General features: G+C 40.1%; 1 protein-coding gene across 2 annotated transcripts in view; it reads right to left on the reverse strand.

Moving 5' to 3' along the window:
• Positions 1 to 21,933, reverse strand: part of LOC117303104 (GTPase-activating Rap/Ran-GAP domain-like protein 3) — a 73,932-nt gene that overhangs the window by 25,568 nt on the left and 26,431 nt on the right. For both annotated transcript variants that reach the window (XM_033787194.1, XM_033787193.1), the window contains exons 3-6: positions 16,712 to 16,780; positions 11,996 to 12,083; positions 6,268 to 6,386; positions 4,487 to 4,551 (exon numbers count right to left, since the gene is read on the reverse strand). In XM_033787194.1, coding sequence (XP_033643085.1) covers positions 4,487 to 4,551; positions 6,268 to 6,386; positions 11,996 to 12,083; positions 16,712 to 16,780 — 341 coding nt within the window. The remainder of the gene's footprint in view (positions 1 to 4,486; positions 4,552 to 6,267; positions 6,387 to 11,995; positions 12,084 to 16,711; positions 16,781 to 21,933) is intronic.

A 21,933-nucleotide genomic window follows, 5' to 3' on the forward strand; every position in this document is an offset into this window, starting at 1 on the left:
GATTTACACTAAACTATGGTTTAAAGATTTGATGATGGAAAGCTTCCTTTAAAATATTACTTGCTGAGGTGCTGTACTTTTTGAGAAATGAGTAAAACAGTTTAACGAGCATTATTTCAGCATGTACAATGGGTTTACGCGACTCTCCTGAAAAAGTTACTCTTTGATTTTCACTTAATAAAAATAAAAGTGACAACTTATGAGGCTTAAAATTCTATAGGGAACTTATACATCTTCATGCACAGTGAGTAGGGATTCATGTCTTGGCCAACAACTTAATCCTCAAAAGCTACCAAAACCCTTTAAGGCAGAGGATGTCGTGACGCTACGTGGCCCCATGGTTCCCCTCGTTTGTTTCATGGAAAAAACAAACGATCCCCTCGTGGCCAGGTTGGGAAGTGATCGATCCCCGACCAACCCCATTCCATCAACCCCCTAACTGTGTCAATGCCCTATTGCCTCGCAACCGAACGTCTTGAACCACACTGCCCTACTGTTGTTCAGTGTCACATTTGATATTAATATTATAAGGGTCAAACTTTGCCAGGGAGAAGATGCGCCCAAAATGCAAACTTTAAACCCTTAAAATTGCATTTCTTATAGCTGCACCACTACAAAAACTCGTTACAGGAACTTTGAAATCAAACTCTATTGACAGCCTTACATTCCGACACACACTCAACGTTGGGGTTGATCCAGCAGACAGGGAGAAGTAAACCACAAGACAAGAGTGCACTTCCTTGCTTGACATAGATTCGTGAAGGGGGCCTACTTCCAACCCAAACATGACCGAGAACTCTAGAGAACATCGTCAATAAGTTGCACCTGTCCATCGGCCCGATTTACCCGCTCTTCATTACTGCAAATGCCAGCGTAAAATTAATAAATGGATTGAGGAAACGCAGGGGAGATTCGGATATGAATGTTGAATGATGGAGAAGTCGGGTAAAGGGGTGAGTGTTCGATTGCAGTTCATGGCTTGTAATAATTCGCAGGGGTTAATAATAACAAGTCATCTAGAGTGGGGGTTGTACTTTAGTGTTAAAGAGTCTGCTCCAAATAGTAGAATTGCAAGACACATGGAGAAAAAGCTGCGCCCCTCTTGTATATAGTGGATACAGTCTTCAGAACAATATTATTATGATATACGCTCAATATGGTCTGCTAAGCACAAATAAGGAGGATACCAGTCACAAATTGTCGTGCGACACGATCGTTTGGCTACTCCGGTATAATTTTGTTGTGCTAACTACTTTTGGGATTAAGCAGTTCTATGAAACTCGGCCCTGCATTGACCAAGGTCCGGGTACAATGGGAGACTTTGGGACGCTAGGGGGTAGCAGACTTACCAGGTAAATTTCCATTGTTTACGTAGTTCTGAGCGTGCGCACATGACCGAAAACAATGGATTTTACCTGGTAAGTCTGCTGCCACCAAGCGTCCCAAAAGTCGTCCATTGGGGCTGACACAGCTGTATGATAGTGTACAAATGACCCAGATAAAGTCCAAATTGACTCACCATTCGGATTTAAATAAACAAAAGTAGATCAGTTTCCGGGTGTTTGTCAGGCTCCCTGGGATCCGGAATCCGTAAAAGAAGTGTAGATTTAATCGAACACCAGGTCTTCCTTAATTATGTTTAATAATAGAAACACTCATTTCTTCCTTTCGATCGAAACCGTGCACGTACAACACAAATCCATCGCAACACACACACAAACACATAATTGAAATTCTTGCTAGCCGAGAAAGTCTCCCCACCCCAAAACGAACCCTCGAGTCAAACTGAATTGCAAATATGACATTTTTATCGAATATCCGAGAGATTCTCATTCGATAAACGGTTAAAAAAGCCGGCACGTCTCCCCAAGAAAAACACGAAGTGCAATTGCTATTCTCGCCACGTCTTGGCAATTCAGGTAACCGTAAATAGATCGTGTGAAGTGAAACTGAGTAGCGATGTGGCTCCAACACATGCATGCCGTCTGCCTCCATCCAAACAAAACCCCAACCACATTCCTGCTACTTGTCAGAAGAAATGTCCTCATGGTTGCGACTTTAAGCCAAACACTTTGTGGAGGTCGTATAATTTATTGTGCCCATTTGAGAAAAACTCTCAGCTCTGACGTTTAAAACTCATTGTGCCAAATTGAGAATAATTCCTAACTCATCGAACAAAATTACAATTTCTAATAATTTTATAACCTTTGCAGTACGTCAGCCTTCGCAAAACAAAACGTCATTGCATTGGTGCCCTTGAAATGCCCTCAGTAGAAGTAAAAACTTCATCATAGGGTTCACTTTACTAACGAGAAAATGTCTTGGTGCCCTTGCCATGTCAAAAACGAAGCATTATACAGGCCTGTATGTCTTCGACACAATGCTTTGACATCCACATGATATAAAACTATCAAGTCCTACTAAAATGTTAATATTCGTCAAAATTTCACATGCTCTTCTTTTTTGAGCGCGGTTGACAAGCAAAAATGTTGTGCATAATAGTGTCCAAGGCTTACTGCCAAAGCATAAACAGTCCGGTCATTCACAGTTCAGGAAAGAACGCATGTAACACTATAGACTTCGGTATTGTTGTATGGTATCTGCGTGCTGGTGACCCTCGAGATTGTCAATTTACTTTACCATAGGGAGTTATTCCTGAACAATTATTGTCTTCATCAAGAATGGTTGGCAAATTTTCCAGTCTGCCCTTTCTCTAATAACAATACCAGAACCATCAAAACCATTAATACCGAAGGTTTTGTAACTAAAAAAAGAAACATTTGCAACCAAATTTAACAAAATTGTTATCAAGGATACTTGCGTATAAAAAATAATTTACCTAAATTTCCCTACGGGATTCAGGCTATATGGTTAAGGAAGTTCTATGGCGCTTAACTGCATTGTGAAGTTGGAGACTAAAATGTGTAAACTGTATTCAGGCGGCACGTCAGCAAGAACATCACGTAGATGCCAATACCTGCGTAAGAATGCACGCTCTTCCGTTGTGCGTGCAAGTTGTGTTAATTTCTCACCCCTTGAAAATATCGGAACTGTTTTTTGTGAGAATAGCACTGGTGTTGTTGTGGCAGGAGATATTTTCCCCTGGAGAAACTGTCCCCCAAAACGGCGAAATGCGTACAAACTACTTCTGATAGCGCCCTCTTGAGTCATCCTCCCACAGCACTCGTTGGGTGCGTTCGATGTATAGCTTCCCTGGGTCTACCCCGGGGTACTCACTTGGTTGAGCCCCTGAAAAGAGTTAAACGAACGATCACTCACCGCTCTCGTAGTGACGTCATGCACCTGGGGCCAGCCCCCAAGTGACCCACTCCACAAGCAGGGCACTAGGGGCTGACCCGGGTGAGCCCCTGGAATGGCGTCAAAGCTATTTGAACGCACCGGGGGCAGACCGGGGTCGACCCAGGGAAGCTAAACGAACGCACCCGTTGATTTCCCATAAGGGGGACAGAATCTCCGGGGGGGGGGGGGCATATTACCCTGGGACACCGTCTAAACATGGATGCATAATTATAGTTCTACCTCCATGGTCTAAATATTAGAGTCTATGGCTGCGTCTACGACTATTTCTAAGAGTGTTGCTAAGGACCTCCTATACTTCAACGCATGGCTCGGAAATCTAGCCGTAGCCACGAGCTGTAACCATTTATTTGGACACGGCCTTGCCATGCCCTGTACAGGATTACAAAAATGTCTAGTCTGGTTCACTGCATGCGATGCGCTTTTTAAAACGCACAGCGGCGTCTGGGTAAAAATGGCAGCAGCTTTGACGAGGACGAACAGTGATGATTATTTCAAATAGTTCAAGGGAGCAGGTTATAATTTGTTTTCATCCTTAAGCTGATGTGTTTTAAGCACTGTATACTCAGGATATTCAAGGGCAAAGGTATTAAAGCATGATTGCCGTCCATGATTAATTTTGGTCGATGATAATTGAACTACCCCATTTAGGTCATAGAGGATATTTTCTTATTAAATGGATTGAACAGGGAAAAGGGGACCACTCAGACGGCCTTTTCTGACAAACCTTTTTTATGACTTTGAAATCCGTGCTGATAAAAATTATGCTGGTTGTGGTTTTAAAACTGGGTTTCTAAGAACAAACTTGTCCAGCGATGGCTGCATTTTAGACAAAAACCGTTTAAACATTCATAAAGTTAAAGGTATGTAAGGATAACATAGTACATGTTAAGCTTTAGTTTGATAGTAACTGGTTATGAAGTTTATCTAGCACCATTTTGTCATAACATTGACAGTATACAAACTCTCAGAAAGATAGGTAATTGCAGTGATGAATTTTGAGAACCAATTATTTAGCACCGTATAAGGGATTACAAGGTGCTAGCAGCCACAGCCAGGAACACCGGGGCGAACCCCTTCTCTTTTCGAAAAGTGCACTGGGTTATTTTACATGCGTTACACAACACATGGTACCAACGGCTTTAAAAATCATGCCTAGATTTCTTACCTTAGAATTCTCTTGACGGACATTGGCTTGGCAGGGTTGTATGGAATGCATATTTTCTGTGTCCCCTATAAAGGCAAAACAAAAAAACGAGATCAAGGTTCATAATTAGAAACAAAACAATTTCATTAATATAAGTTTTTTTTTCTCTCTCTACAACTACTGAGTGACCATCATCAGAGCGTTCACAACGTTCAACGTTACAACCCCCACAAAAGGCGGGAAAAATTAGGTAAATACATTAATGGTTAAAAGTAGTCTCGAATTCCATTCCATTCATACCATTCATACACATTCAGATTCGTTCGCGGCTATAATAATGCAATGAGAAAACCCCAATTTAGAGATAAATTTGCAGAGCCGCATGAAAAACAGACCGCTGCCATGGCAACGTTATGACGTTTACAAGGCGGCACGCTGTTTTGGTTCGGCACACACAGTGTGGCAGCTAAACTCTCGGATAATTAATTTGGCAAAGAGGGATTTTTATAACTCCACGAGAGTGGAGGCTGGAAAGGTGAATAAAATTACGGGACGGAACGAAGTGTGATTTTTGTTTTCTCGTCTTCGGTCCGCCGAATTGACAAATATTTCAAATTCGAATAAATGGTGTTTTAGCTTGTTACACTATATAGCCACTGGCTTAAACATTTCCAGGTAGATAAATTTAGATACAAAGAAGAAAAATATATTAAAATACTAAGTCAGTGACCAAGATTTAAGACTAGGCTCAGCTCAAGTTAGGATGAGTTATTCGTCCTTACTTAGGACTAGCCTTCAGTTTGTAATAGTTGGAAGAGTTCGGAAAGAGTTCCGTGTGATAAAGGTTAGGTTTCACAACGAGTTTGGACTATAGTCTTATCTGGAGTGAGTATCTCCGAGGTCTAGCCCTAAGTTATGACTAATCCTAACTCTTTGTGAAATCGACCCCAGCAATCGACAAAGCCTTTTTTTACAAAGCATGTCCCATACACCCCTCAGTTTAAAGAAACACCTAGCACCCAGGTGTATTTCCCCACATGGCACAATCAATCTATAACTGAGCATTAGCAGCTGGAACACTTTGACAACTTTGTCCGGATACCAACCGGTTCTTGTTTATCGTTACTCAAAGACTTAATGGCAAATAACGATCGCAGTTTTGCTCCTAATGCACTTTTAGGAGCACCGCTACACACGTAACAATGCAATAGCAGCGACGGAATTTGTACTGCCGTTGAAAATTTGTTGACAAAGTCTGAATGTTTGACGGTCACTATATCGATTTGACATTGATTTTGACATTGGGTTTCTTAAAAAAGAATAATGTTTACACTATCTTTACTCAATATTAGCTCTGTTTGCAGATGTAAACATTATTGGCATTTCCAGATGAAACACATTGACTGTTGACGTCATGAATTAGATATGGTGCTATCTCGTTATAACGCACAGGAGCAAAACAACCTTGTAAAAATGAACGGGGTGGATACACACAGAGTTAGGACTTGTGGATTATCCCTAGGAGATATTAATAACTTAAAGATAGTGGACATTATTGGTAATTGTCAAAGACCAGTCTTCTCACTTGGTGCATCTCAACATATGCATAAAATAACAAACCTGTGAAAATTTGAGCTCAATTCGTCGTCGAAGTTGCGAGATAATAAAGAAAGAAAAAACACCCTTGTCTCACGAAGTTGTGTGCGTTTAGATGGTTGAATTCAAAACAAAAAAATTCGTTGAAAATTACTTTTTTTCCAGTGTATTTAACCCCGATGCAAATCAAACATTATTATACTTACCGTTGTTCTCCATAGGATGGATCGATACTGGGGGACATTGTGATTATTGGCATCAGTCAGAACAACAGAGAGGAAAACAATCCTCTTGTCCACGTCTAGACCTACGTAGTTCTGGTGGACTGGAAAGACAAACGGATTTAATCAGTAAAATATTGTATAATATGGAATCTGGCTTTGGAGGCATGCAAAACTAAACAGGCGTTGACTTGAGATTTAAAAACAAAAAAGTTCCCTGGGTTATGTAATAATAATAATAACAAATTCTTATATAGCGCATTTCACAATAACCGTATCAATGCGCTTTACATTAGTGCCCTGGTCATAGGGCCGGTAACATCCCCTGTAATGTTTCTCAGCTCCCTTTGGAGTACACAGCCCTGAGCTGCCTGTAAGGTGCTTGTGGCTTTTCATACACAATATCAACCTCTACCTTCGCAGGTAGCCTCGAGTAACCAATTGTTCTTCATTCCACATTAAAACACATGGTGTATTTTCCCCAGACTTAGTTTATCAGCATTTACGCAAGAACAAAAATGTTCGACAAAATATAAAACCACCAACTTCATTTTTGAGGTTTATAACTTTTATTTAAGATGGCCGCCGAACCACTTTAAATTGAAAAGGGCGACAGTTTTTGTTCAGCTAAAATGACTACAGTTTTTCTGAATTGGTACAGCAATTGCTTGGGCCACACTATCTCATTCTCAGCATCAGTTTGGCTCACATTCTATACCATGCCAAATATGAGCAGAGTGTATCAAATTTTCCAACATACTTCAACACACAAATTTTCTCTCGTACAAAAGTACCCTCCCTAAACACCTCTACAGATTTCCTTTGATTTTCAGCGCACAGTGAAGACCCAATTGGAAGGTGGGAGGAGAACCATGCCCCATATGGAAAACTAACACATTGACGTGAACTACAGAATCAAATAAACACAACATGGATGCATTATGTCCAAGGTCCATCCACGCGACCCGTAATACCCCCTTAGGATGCACCGTCAACAATATTAACTCACGAAACCTTGTGACAAAACATTCATCACTTCCAACCGAGCGCACCTGAAAAGCAAAAATATCCCCAATCCGCTAGTAATTTACCAATTCACATTTGGCTTTAATATGATGCACTCTGTATACAAAATGGACGTGGAACTGCGAATGGGTAATAGACCTTTATCATGGTGCGGCCATCTTAATATTCTCCCATTCAAATCAATGGGTGCGTTCGTTTAGCTTCCCTGGGTCGACCCCGGTGTGTGGCGTTTTTTTCCCCAGTATGAACGTGTGCAGATAATTACCCACGTTTGTCCTGGGAAAAAAAACCCGCCACACACCGGGGTCGACCCAGGGAAGCTAAATGAACGCACCCAATGCAACCAATCTGAGGCTAGAATGAGAAATAGTCTGGTTCCTTTTTGTACAATTGATGTCAGGTTATATTACCGTTATGGGATGCAGGGAACATGACTAAAATGATGGCAGCATGAATAAAGTCTATACGGACAATCGAAGCACCGGAGCGACGGCTAGGTAATAATACGTGCCGCGCATGTCCCTAACCCCACGGCATTACATAACCGCCCAATTACGGTATAGGATATTATTTTCCTCGAAAACAAGATTGAACAAAATACTAATTTCCGCTTGATCACCCAAGCATAAAATGCGATTGTGGATCATCACAAAAACTAATTACGAAATTTTCTAAGCGATTCAATAAGGGTTCTTCTGGGTTCATCATAAAAAAAAAAAAAAAAAAAAAAAAAAAAAAACGAAACAAGAAGAATAGCTCCCTGTCAGTAGCGTTGGCTGATTACACTTCCATGTAATAGGTTATTAGTGACGTTACTTTCATCCGAATACTTTTTGACTAAGTATCAAGGACTTCAGATGACGAGACCTTTTTATAAAACAGGTTATTAAAAAAGGTGGACACTATTTGTAATTGTCAAAGACCACCCTTCACAGTTGGTGTATCTCAACGTATGCCAAAAATAACAAACCTGTGAAAATTTGAGCTCAATCGGTCGTCGAAGTTGCGAGATAATAATGAAAGAAAAAAAAACACCCTTGTCACACGAAGTTGTGTACTTTCTGATGCTTGATTTCGAGACCTCAAATTCTAAACTTGAGGTCTCGAAATCAAATACGTGGAAAATTACCTCTTTCTCGAAAACTACGTCACTTCAGAGGGAGCTATTTCTCACAATGTTTTATACTATCAACCTCTCCCCCATTACTCGTATTATATCAAGAAAGGTTTTATGCTAATAATTATTTTGAGTAATTACCAATAGTGTCCACTGCCTTTAAATCTTGTCTCTACAAAGTCCATTATCCTACAGCCTCCACACCTTCTTCATATAGGCACTGGATACTATTGGGATTGGTCAAAATAGTTGTAAGCGATCAATGGAGAGATGTTGATAGTAGACAACATTGTGAGAAACGGCTCCCTCTGAAGTTTTGCCGTTTTGGAGAAAGAATTTACTTCTCGCTCAAATATTTAAATTTGATTTCGAGACCTCGGAATTTAATTATGAGGTCTCGAACTCAAGCATCTGAAAGCACGCAACTTCGTGTGACAAGGGTGTTTTTTCTTCCATTAGTATCTCGCAACTTTACTTTGAGAATAGTTCAAATTAATTTCGGGTTGTAATACTATTGTTGTTGTCATTTCACGCTCCCTTGCCCAATGATAACATCACAACCTCGCTCCCTTACAGTTTCGCCGAGGTGCCAACCCGTTACGCTGCACGAATGTTGCGCACACAAATTATCACTGATAAGGCATGCAATTTGATGGCTACTTATTATGAAGACGTTGGCTAATCTGTGCAGTGTAGCGCGAACTGACACACGAGGACACGTACCCCGTTATCCACTCTTCACTGCACAGACGCTGCCTGGGGTCGATTTGCTTTGGATAGGCTAGAATCGTGCGCGGTTTAAAAACAATATCAACATCAAGACACACACATTCATTAACCAGTAACACAAAGTCTACTCAGTAAAAACTTCTACTCAGTAAAAGCTATGCCTCGGGTTAGGGTGCTTGCTTACGGAGGTATGCAATTTATTTTAAAGATATTCGTGACCAAGGTAGGCTGGACTGGCCTTTGAATAATGGTAAAAATAATAATAGAGGAGACACATGAAATGATTCTAAGAAAGAGTATTTTGATATCTAAATTATAGACATATTTTGTAGTTTAAGAAATAACAATAAACAAAGCACCTGGTTAAAGGCACTGGACTCTATTGGTAATTATTCAAAATAATTTTTAGCATACAAAAGCTACCAGTCCAGCAATGGAGAGCTGTTGGTAGTATAAAACGATGTGAGAAACGGCTCCCTATGAAGTAAATAGTTTTTTTTGCATTGATTTCGAGACCTCAGAAAACGCACCCATGCCTGACTACGCCGAGTTGAAACAACCCATGACATAAGAGCATTATCAAATAAAATGGGAATCTATAGCCTCGAAACTTCACTGATTGTGCCTTTAAAAGATCGCCCTGTCAGTAATTTGTTTGTGGTTAAAATGTTAAGGTTGTTCATCGCAACCCTCCTCACCCGCCCACTCCATCTCAATGTTGGCTCCACTGTCGTGACTTGTTTAAGTCTGGATTACTTTGTTTTTTTACTGGGTTTAGTTTATGTTCTTTATCTTGCAGGGAGGCTCTCTTCAAGCGTGTTGAACCGTCTTCTCCAGACTAGTCGAGTATGACGTAGGGGAAGGGGGGACAGAGAGAATGCGTGTGTATTTTAAACCTAAACGAACTCTGTGTCAGGCAATATTTTGTTCAAAGTTTCAACAGGTTTGGGGAAAAGCAATGTTAATACGGCCTGTTACGCTAATGTGACTTTAGATAATATGCGATGGTGTGAATAGTAGTGACGTTGTGATATGGATGAGATGACCCAATATACCATGCTGCCTCCATCTTGGTCATGTTCCCCGTATCGAATAACAATAATGAATGCTATGAATCATTTTGCAAATAGGCACCAGACTAATTGTTGTTCTTCCAGCCTCGGTTTGCTACCATTGATATCAATGAGATAAATTCAAAATGGCTGCACCATGATAAAGGTCGATTGCTTTCTCAACCAATACAACGGGTAAAAATAACGCCTGTATCAAAAATGCTGCATGATTCGAGCTCCTGTGACAACAAGATACAACGTGGGAAGTGGCAGGAGTGGGATCACCTCCAAGGGGATGCATTTGTTTGAATGTGGATATTTCCCTATACGGAAGAGTCACATTAAGAACACGCTGTTACACTTTTACGTCACACGGTGTGTTCGGAGTAGAACACAGTCACACACAACCGATAATGCATTGGGAAATGTTCTCTACACTACTGGCAGTTAGGATTGAGTAGAGGGTTTAACATCAATTGCATCCTGGACATTAAGAACAATGGTTAAATCTTCATTAGACTCGTTAAAGTCCCTCTCCATCAAGAAGAGGGAAATAGTCGGGGACAACTAGGTTAAACCTGCTTTCAGAGCTAGGCCAACTTCATGGTGATGCCTAGCTCATCGGGACTAACGGGGCTGGCTGGCATGATCAATTCGGTTATCCAGTATTTAATGGGTTTATGGAGTAGATTTTAGGGAGCGATATAAGACTAAAAACACCCGACAGATTGCAGCGGTAATTTAACGAACTATGACTTTTTAGATAAGACTACTGTACAAGGAAAAAAAGAGCAACAAGTTTCCAATCCTAAATTGAATTTAAAAGTCTGGATTGCCATATATTAGATCAAGTTATTTGGAATTGATCGACCGATAGGTCACTTCTGGATGTAAGTCCGCAGCAGACACACTCGGTAAATTTCAATTAGCCTAAGGCTGATGTCTAAATTGGCGGCACACGCTATGGGTGTTGCTGTGATGCTAAAGATATTTCTCAATACCCCTGGAATCTGTTTCAGAATGAGCCAGAAATCGATCAAACTGACGCAAGATAGAAGTCAACATACCAGTCACAGTTTTGGGGAGTGGCTAAGATGGGTCATACCCCCTGATTCACGTCAAGAGACTTTTATCACGGTGTGGCCATCTTGATTTTACTCAGTCCAAACTCATTGTAACCAAACTGAGGCTAGACGAAACAATAGTCTGGTGCCAGGTTTGCGCAATGTATGTTAGCATTCATTACTGTTATTGGAAACAGGGAGCACGACCAAGATGGTGACAGCGTGATAAAGGTCTATTCAAATGTAGTTGAACAAAATTGGATTTGCAGAGGCAAATAAAGAAAACAAATGTGAAACTAATGTTATAAAAGGGTCTTGATTTTAAAAGACCAGTCTTCTCACTTGGTATATCTCAACATATGCGTAAAATAAAAAACCTGTGAAAATTTGAGCTCAATTGGTCGCCGAACTTGCGAGATAATAATGAAAGGAAAAACACCCTCTTGTCACACGAAGTTGTGTGCTTTCAGATGCTTGATTTCGAGACCTCAAATTCTAAAACTGACGTCTCGAAATCAAATTCGTGGAAAATTACTTCTTTCTCGAAAACTACGTTACTTCAGATGGAGCCGTTTCTCACAATGTTTTATACTATCAACAGCTACCCATTACTCGTCACCAAGTAAGGTTTTGTGATAACAATTATTTTGAGTAATTACCAATAGTATCCACTGCTGTTAATACATTTGCGTATTGATCCCGCAGGAAACTAAACCACCACTTACTTTTTCCAAGGAAATATTTGAAGTACCATCTCGTTTGATATTCGGGATTCTCAAGGTGAATGTCGCTGCCAGTGGACAGGTTAGACATCTGAAAATAGATACAGAGAGAGATGGAGAGTAAATTGAATTGCAATTCAATCAATACTTCTGCGAAAACAAATCATGTTCAAGTCTTAAAAGCCGAGCACTGGGGCGAGCACTGCGTTTACACGGTGGGGAGGAAATGTAATATCCGAAAGTGACAACTGTATTAAACGGAGTGAGGTTTTTTGAAATTGTTTTCTCGGTTCTTATCTGTGATTTTGAAGTCGGGGTTTGTTTACACGCTGCGACTAGAAGTCGAACTCGAAAAAGGGAAATGCTTGTTTTATGAAATTGGAGTGCGTCTCGAATCGAACATCCCAGGTCCATCTACTGAGAAGAAAAACAAACAAGCAAGAACAAAAATTTAAAACACAAAAAGGGCTAAACAATTAATTGAAAGTGTTTTTCAAACAATGTTTTTTTCAATGAAGTCAACTGTGATCTAAATACACGGCACGGAGCAACATTCGCAGAAAGTAACTTGAACCACAACCATATCAGGAGACCGGCATCCAAAACCGGCGTGTAGTTTAAACTTTGACCTCAGTCATTTGATTTCACATAGAGATACGCAGTCAAATTCTATTGCGGACGTGACAGCAGTGACTGCACTATCCAATGGAATCACTGGATCTAGCGGCAGGGACCTGTCTTTATCCTTGCGGATAAAGACAGGTCATGTAGGCCTATATACATAATCAAATTGAACACTTTTGGTTTCAGCATGGACTAGATGTGCCAGGTCAACATTTGAGAAACTCAGGTGTGCTCCTCGCTTAAATAATTTCTGTATCTACACCTGGTGGGGAAAGGTATTAGACTGACCGGTCAGTCACAGTGAATTTCATATTGGTTTCGCCCTCCTGCACCGATGAGTGATCAGCGCTCCCCTACTCCAAGGTAAAAACAAGCCCTGGGGTATTCGTTAGTCGGCACAATATTGACCACTCTAAATAAATAATTGCTAGATCTATAACGGACTGCAATGCATTATGTACAGTTTGACATCCTTCACCAGACCTGGCCTCCAAAACGCGGAACCAATGTTAAAGGATGCCATTTAGGTTTCCTTCCTATTAAAGTCGACGCACATGGTACATATTCAAAGACTTTGGCGCCTTTTCGAAACCAGGCACTGGCCTCAGTTTCGAGCTCTGACATTAAAACTTCGGAGCAGTGAGCTTGCATTGTGTTTACAGCATCAAACGAAGCCCGGAGCCGACGTTTGGCCAATACCCTTGCACGGCTGACTGCAAATATTAGCACAGTGCATGCAGTGTAATGTCAGAAATGGCTGGATTACAGAAATAAACCATGGATTACCCGTTGTTTCTAATAAGACACACATTCTCCGGTACATCAAAATGACGGCGCAAAGCCGTCCTTAACTAACTCTTGCAAATTACCGCGATGCCCTATCTCGGGCTCCTCCCCCGATATGACCGAAGAACAAAACCCCACCTCGCAAAATTGCAAATAAGAGGGAAACAAATATCTGCGTTGGCTGAGGAGACTTAATAACCCACGAGGATATCCTCCGGGACTCATCTTTAGATGTCTTGAGATTTAAGGAGCGGTAACTTCAAAGAGAAAGCTTACACTTCGTCTTGAGATGGAATAAAGATGGCATAAAGACGCTGGACCGTCAATAATCTGACTAGACTTTCAAAGATTTGCACAAACGAAAACGAATCCCCACAGCTATTCGACTGAAGAAGTCCAAAGAGACCTCTTCAGTTGAAGTGGTTTGCATCTTAGAAGTCTTGCATTTCAGTGAATTTATTACTCACGTAATCTAAGCAACCGGCCAATATGTCCCAAGGAACCGTCAATAATCAAAACCTCATTATTTCCTGATTCATATTTCATTACATGAAATCATTTCTTTGGCCTTACAAAGCAAACAACTCCGCGAAATCCAAAAACAGGAGACCTTTTCCATTTGTTTTGCATTTACTCTCAGGTCCCATTTACATTACACAAGCAGTTCGCAATATCCAGCAAGGGTTGCCAATGAATGATCTCATTATTAAACAAATCATTACTTGTTTTCTTTCGGGAAGAAAATCCTACCACTTCTATCCAAAAAAACAGTTTTCGGGATCAGAGGTTTTTGGACGGTGAGTACTGTTTGTAAATGACCAAACCCATTCTGTCCCCATTAGTAAAGAATACTAATTTAGTGGAACGACTCTTAGAACTCCCTGGTCATAATTAACCCGGGTTCCAGCTTCAATTAGGGGCCTGCCCCCTTTTTAAATTCAGGCTGACCCGATAATTGGTTTTACAATGTGAGTTGATCTCGGACTCATATCTGGATAACTGTGACATTAAAGAAGCCCTACATTAAGTACTCTACGAATCACAGTTTATTTTACATTCAAGTTTGAGTTGAGCGTTTAAAAAGGGTTATTTAACAGTGTTCCTTATCTTTCCGTATGTATATTACAGTTATAAAATAGCTAAGTTTATTAACCATCAAAAGGTTCTTTAAATGTTTACCTCAATTCAAGGGAGAATTGTCCCTAATTTGTGAGAGCTCAACATGCCGAACTGACAATTGGGTCAACTGTTGATGGCGAGCGCCCTTTTGCTCTAAACTACACGGTAATGTCCATTGCCCTTTTGTCATTATCCTATATTTTACTATCTGGGCTGTGGAATTCTTTCCATTGCACTTCCTCATGACATTAATCTCCGGATTCTCGGAAAGCGTAATTCGGCTAAAAATCAATTCAAAATTCATTATCAAACGAAAATCAACGATAGCCGAAGGAAAAACTGTTCAAGGGAACAGGATGTAAGGAAGTACTGCTCAATGCCGAAACAATTCGTTATCAGCATCTTAAAAGAACACGTTGCCTTGGATCGGACGAGTTGGTCTTTGAAAAGCGTTTGTAACCGTTAATTATAAAATGCATATGGGTAGAAAGATGTTGTAAAAGTATAGTACAATGATCCACACAAACATGCGTCGGAACTGCACGGTTTTCCTTTTACCTCGTCGACTAAAACGGTCGGCCATTTTTGACTCCCATAAATGGCCGACCGTATTAGTTCGCAAAGTAAAAGGAAAACCTCGCAATTTCGAGACAAAGTTGTGTGGATCGTTGTATTCTACTTTTGAAACATCTTTCCAACCATTTGTATTTTATAACAAACGGTTACAAACGTTTGTTATAGACCAACTCGTCCGATCTAGCAAGGTCTGTTTACTGGTGAAGTGGGCGTTATCGACCAAGTCTTATTCTCTCCTACTACAAGCACGATTTGCCTACGAGGGTAGGGTGTAATTGGCAATCGTGGTTGGTGTCTTAGCATCAAGGAAGAAAGCACACCGCCTCTTGTGGGCCGTGATACGTTGGCTACAGAGGGTATAGCACTTTTAACCCCCATCATCTCCGATCGTTTCCAGGGGCGCACTGCCTCCTCCTTCCCAATGGAGATACGAAAGCAATCTAATTTATTGCCGATTTGGTTCACCCCCGCCCCTCTGTAAAAGTGCATCGGCGCAATTACGAAAAAGTCGTACGGTGATAATATGAAGTCCGAGTTATTAGACGACGTTTTCCCATTGGGGATACCCCCATCGATGCCGCGCAGAGTGCCGCTCGGGTCACTCACGGAAAAAGGGAAAATGAATTAATGACCTAATAATGGTGTGCCTGCGCTCAGGATCTATATATGTTTTAGAATGGGACCTGATTAATGTGAGACGAGGCAATTCACCCAAATACATTACTAGATTATTATATTAAAAACGTGCACCTTTGATACACCAATTGGGGCAAACACTATTTCATCCAAATAATCCAGAACATGTTTGCGGAAACCATGGGTTTGTTCACATAAAATCAAGTGTAAACGTTTGCTTTGTGGTGTGCCTTTTTGGATGCTACCACAACAAGTCGATACAGAAAATCGGACACTGTGTTTACTGCACAAAAAAAAAACACTGGGGTGATGAAATTTTAAACCGTGAGTGTTGTCTCACTAGGCTACCCAATGAAGATGGCGCAGGTATGACGGGCACTTAAAACAAGTTTGTTTATTTATTTGTTTTTAATGCAAGTTCGCCGCAAATAAGGTTAAAATCACTCCTATAGGAAAAGGTCACATGAAGATAAGATGTGAACATAACTCAGTGAAGATGAACTTGGTAGAAAAAGGCATTACTCTTGAAACAGTCTAGATTTTAGGATGGAGGGCAACATTGAACCAGGAACGAGTTCTAAAGAAGTGTTATAAAGCTGTTGGAATGGCTTTTTAATTATCATCTCAGAATAGCGAACTAGTATTGTGTGAGAAGAAGCAGAAAGCCTGGTTTCACGCTCAAACACCCCTGTAGGAGGAACCAGGTCAGACACACTAATGGCACATTTCACATTCATGAGCACGATCACAAAAATGCAGTTCTTGGTTGGTCCATAGAATAAGAGCAAACTGTCTGGAGAATTTAGCAGGAACAGCGCACATGGCTAGACTGTGTTGGAAAAAAATGAATGTTTCTTCTAAAAAAGCACGGTACACGATGATGATGACCATATTGCGACATATTGTGTTATGATTATGTTGTGTATTTATAGATTTCACTTTGACAACTCTAGAGGGCGCTCTATATTCTATTCTTACCTCGTCCCTTTCTCCATCTTCGACACGGAATCTTCCTGATGTGCACCCATCTCGGTCACAAGTCGTTAGCTGCGGAAAAAAACCACAAAGATCATAGTTTAGAAGAAAAGAAAAAAAACACGAACAAACAGCTATATTTCATGAGAAGCTCCTTCTATGACGTCACGAATACGCAAATGTCATAGGTGTCAACGTCAGAAAGAAGTGAACTTTCGTGGGTATTTGGAATAGAATAACAATAATCACACAATTCCCGGTAAAGCTTGATGGAACGTTGGAACCAATTATGAAGTACTGGTTAAACAATTAGTTCACATCCCATTTCTGTAAAAAAAATTGTTTTAAAGTGAACAACTTCAAGGAACCAATACTGAGGGACGTGTAAAATGCAAACATCCAAAGGTCCGTAAAATAGGGATACGAAAAGATACTATAGGAGAAGAGGGTAAAATGATGGACACTTCATCCCAAACGGTTGTTTCTGGAACTACTTGCAGCTGCTTTGTCTGTTAAGCTTTGGTCAGTGTGACATGCATTGATATAAAGGGGTGTTGTTTTCTAAAACATCTTAGTTTGGAATCTTGACTAGAATCATTTTCGTCGGCATAACATGGTTTAGTTCCAATGAATAAAATGTCTTCTCTGAAAAAAAGAAGGAGAGAAAACAAGATATTTGTTGTTGGGGTATAATTTGTTCTCTGTCAATCTCAACGAACCTTCCACACACAAAATGAATGCTGAAAAATTGAGCAGTCAATCTATAGACAACGGATGTCCATTTACTCAGCAAAAAAACACATTTTAAGAAAATAGAAAAACAAAAACCGCTGACCATGCACGCAATAAACACCGAAGGTCGCCTTCATTTCCTCCGAGTACGTGCCCACTTTCAAGCATTTCCAAACCACCGTCGTTCGAATCGATCGCCTCGCTTATCAAATTTGACACCATGGTGGCGAGCACGGTGTACACGCCGTATAATAGGATGCACGATTTAAGGACATTTCAGAATCTTAACATTACACCTTTGCGTTTTAAACTGTTCAAACTAAAAATATTTCATTTTATATCAAATCTTACCAAAGACCTTCACTGTGTCATCCTCTTCATATTTCTTTCTCAATGATATTACAAACTAAATTGAATTTCTCAATCGATTTGAGATGTTACTTAGTGCACCCAACTCAGTTCACACAGGTGGATATTACGGAGTTATACTCAAGAAGATGCTAATTTTGCACTCGCTCGCGGGTAAAAAGGGAAAGTGGTTACTTATATTATTATACGCTTGAACTACATCGGCAATAATACTACGGGACTAATGGTGAGCGAGTCGCTGCACAATACAAATTACCTCAAAGTCGTTGAAAGGGAATGGCAAGCAATCATCATGGTTGGTACCCTGACTTCTGTTAATGTTCCTACACGGTTATCACTATTTTCTCCCGACGCTTTATGTTCTAATTAATCTCATTATTACAACGTGTACACAACTCATACTCCTGCTTTGAGATTGCTTTGGGCTCTTACTTCTTTGTAATACATTGAATGTAAAAGTTACATTTTGTCCATTTGTAAAATTGTCATTATAGTTTGGATGTACCGTGTTTTATCAATAATCGTTTCCCACGAAGACTTTTCGTTTCGTTCATTCGTAAAATGAAGTGAAATTGAATTTCTCCCTATTTCAAACTGCACGAGCACAACCCTTTACAAATTCTCTCTACTGCGCCCGATTATAATATTATTTCATAACAGTTTGACAAAATTAATGAATGACGTGTGCAGATGGGCTCAAATATGGCATGCAAGGCACGCCACGGTAATAGTATATAATTAAAACCATCTGTTATAACATCATAAGAAATAAAATGTACTATTGCCTAGGAAACCGTTATCAGTAATTCCCAATGGTGAATGAGTAACCCAAAGCAGAGGTACTGCAAACACTAGGTAAGTGTTGATCAACTTAATTGGAGGTGACATGTGACGCACAAACAAGTCAAGTGGGCTCTCTGCTCAAATTAACTTGGTATAAATATTACGGTTGCATCCGTCCAGCGCACACAACTGTTTCACTGGCTAAGCTTAGCCCGACATTAGTGAGGAAATTAGTATGATCATGTAGAATAAAATATGCGGGCTCTTTCGTTTTGATTTAGGATATGCAGCGATCCAAGGGTATAACATATTAATTTATTCGGATTCAATATAAGACGTGTTATGTTTCAAAGAAATGGATTAGAACAATATCAGTGAGAAATTGTTATGATCATGTGAAATAATATGCGCGCTCTATTTCGTTTGGATTTCGCCAAAAGTATAATCTAAGCAAGACAGTTCTCTAAGAACAAACTCTATATCCCTGGCAAGTAGATGCACATGATGTTACCGCAAACCAAGTATACATTGATACCTCACCATGCAATGCCTCAAATCCTATATAATCTACTAATCTATTCGGATTCAATATGAGCAGTCTTCTGTTTTTGAAGTATTGCTGGAGGTAGATCGACAGGGAGATGAAACGAGATAGTTCGGGACAAGACAAGGAAAGGACAAATTATGCAAACGGGTTGTCCATTAAAAGCACGCCCATTAAGGTAACATTCACACCAGCCTATGAAAATGATATAACTTCAAGACGCTATTGGACACTTTCGGTAAAAAGTATTATCCAAGGCCCACACTTCGAGTATCACAACTTATATATAAAATAACAAACCTGTGAAAATTTAGGCTCAATCGGTCATCGGAGTCGGGAGAAAATAACGGGAAAACCCACTTGTTTCCGCACGTTTCGCCCTGTCATGACGTGTGTTTAAAATATATCCGTAATTCTCGATATCTAGAATTGATACTGTTTTAATGTTTTCTCAAAAAGTAGAGCATTTCATGTAATACAATTTCTAGAAAAGTCTTTCATCATTACCTTCTGTAAACCCTGTAAGTTATTTGTAAATCTGTGAACTTTCTTTTTTCTGTTCCGAAAGTGTCCAATGGCTTTAAGGCTTCAAAGAAAAGACAGGTTATATTCAATTTGATCCGTTTTAGCTACAAGTTTTGACTGTCATCAAAACTGATTTGCCATCCCATGCTTCGCTCACAGAATTGACAAAATGAATCACACAGAAAGTTAAAGAATTACAAGGCTATAATAATAGTAATTCTGCATTTCTATAGCACTCTTACAACAGCTTGGAGCGCTTTACAGATACATAGATCAGTCATGCAAGTGAAAGCAGAAATATAACAGGTTCTGTTGAGGGTGTGATGAAGATATTCCTCGCAAGTTACTGTCAGTTATTTTAATAAACAATTATTAAGATATAGAATTTAAGGCATTGCATGGTGATGTATCAATTTATGTTTGGTGTATCTACTTGACATTGTTAATACGAACATTTAGGCGCATATTGTATCGATTGCATAACACAGTGCTATAGTACTCTTCGCATGCATGTTGAATAATATGCACACCAGCAATCACTCTCGTGTTCCATTCTTCCACCGTTATACAATCCTGGGTGCCAGACTAATGTCCCCCTCCTACCTCGATTTAGGAACAATGGTTAGAAATGTGAAAACAAGAACAATACACCGGTATGCAGCATATGGCCTAAAAAGTGGGCAACAGAATATACATACATCGCATCACAAATTTCCAATTTTCATCGGTTTACAGTGCTTTCAAAGCTCAGATTTCAAAGGCAGACAGAGGGTGAGAGGCTACCCCCCTACCACCCCCCCCCCCCCCCAATGATGCGCACCACTCTTCACATAATGGAGCTAAGTAGGCCAAGTGTACAAATAATCGATGCGGTATGCACATCACTATACCCCCGGGATTCACCCAGGGGAAACATTGATACTTCTGAAGCAGTCAATGATGATTTGATGCCCAAGTTAACAAAGACATATCCAGGACAGCCCTTGGCCAACCGAACAAAATGAACTGTGCTCTCTGTGGCAACCTTATTATACACATACAAAATATTATTAATGTAATTTTAAACGCACGATTGAAAGGCTAGCAGTGCCGATGCCGACCTGATTCTTTAAACGCTTCCATCCTTAAGGATTTAATTTGATCTTGAGAGCTTGTACTTTGAATAAAAAACCGTCACCTTTTATTGGGTTTTTGATGATGCACAACAGAATGCACCTCGCATTGACGCACTTTGAATTCCGCTGGTTGTAGTTTTTATTGGTTTATTGTTTTATTGGTCTCCACTCAAAGTTGTCTCGGCATCTTCAAAAATGAACGTATACCTTCGAGTTCTTTTAACCGTTTGATTGTTTGAATCCTATTATAAATGCTATCAAAGTATAGCCAGTGAAAAGTTCAATTCAAAATGTGGAAGCGTTTTTGAAATATCGCCAACAAATCTGGAGTGGTTATATATCCACGCATAATACCACCATTTGCAATATAAGAAGCGTATCTGAGAGAAACGTTTTTCAGGTAAAATATTTGGGGGATACAAAGTGAAGTATTTCTACATAACCACATTACCTCGAAGTGAAACGAATTTCAGAATGCTTTAAACTATCAAAAGCTGTTGTACCTCTTTGTAAATTAGTATTGCCATAAGTTTAAAAAGTAATAAACAAACGACCCCTTTACGTGCCTCGCTTAAGGATGGAAGTGTCAATGGCGGGACTCGAACCCACACTCCGTTCATGATCAGAAAAACACACAGCTGTACACTATCGAATGAAGCTAAACTTGTTTGTATTGTCATTAATTTTAAGAGTGACTACCATCCCTTGAAAAAGCCACTCCATCTAATTGTTTTAAACCCAATTTCCCCTCTTGTTTAATTCTAACAACAGCGCCATCCCATGAGACTACACTGCGAGTGATGAATGTCCCTATCTATTATTTCTACACCCATTCACCACGGAAGCCTCGGCTGCGATTTGGTGATTGTTTGTTTAGTTGGTAGGGAGACAAACTTGACACGTCACCTGGGCCCCCAGAGCCACACTAGACAGCGATCGATCAGGTTCATTTCGAACGCATACCACGTGGCATCCATTAAAGTCGGGTTCCCAAAGTCGCGATAGAATAAAGACATTATTAATATCAAGAGGAACCAGCTTCATCGGTATAGCCTTTTCAAAATCATTTTCACCATTACAAACTGATTGAGCAAAGATGATGCCTAATAATCAGTGTTTCGAAAAGGCCCTTTGTAGCTTCTGAACTTGACTGGGAT

Source organism: Asterias rubens, chromosome 19, assembly GCF_902459465.1.
Source record: "Asterias rubens chromosome 19, eAstRub1.3, whole genome shotgun sequence".
Classification (NCBI taxonomy): Eukaryota; Metazoa; Echinodermata; class Asteroidea; order Forcipulatida; family Asteriidae; genus Asterias; species Asterias rubens.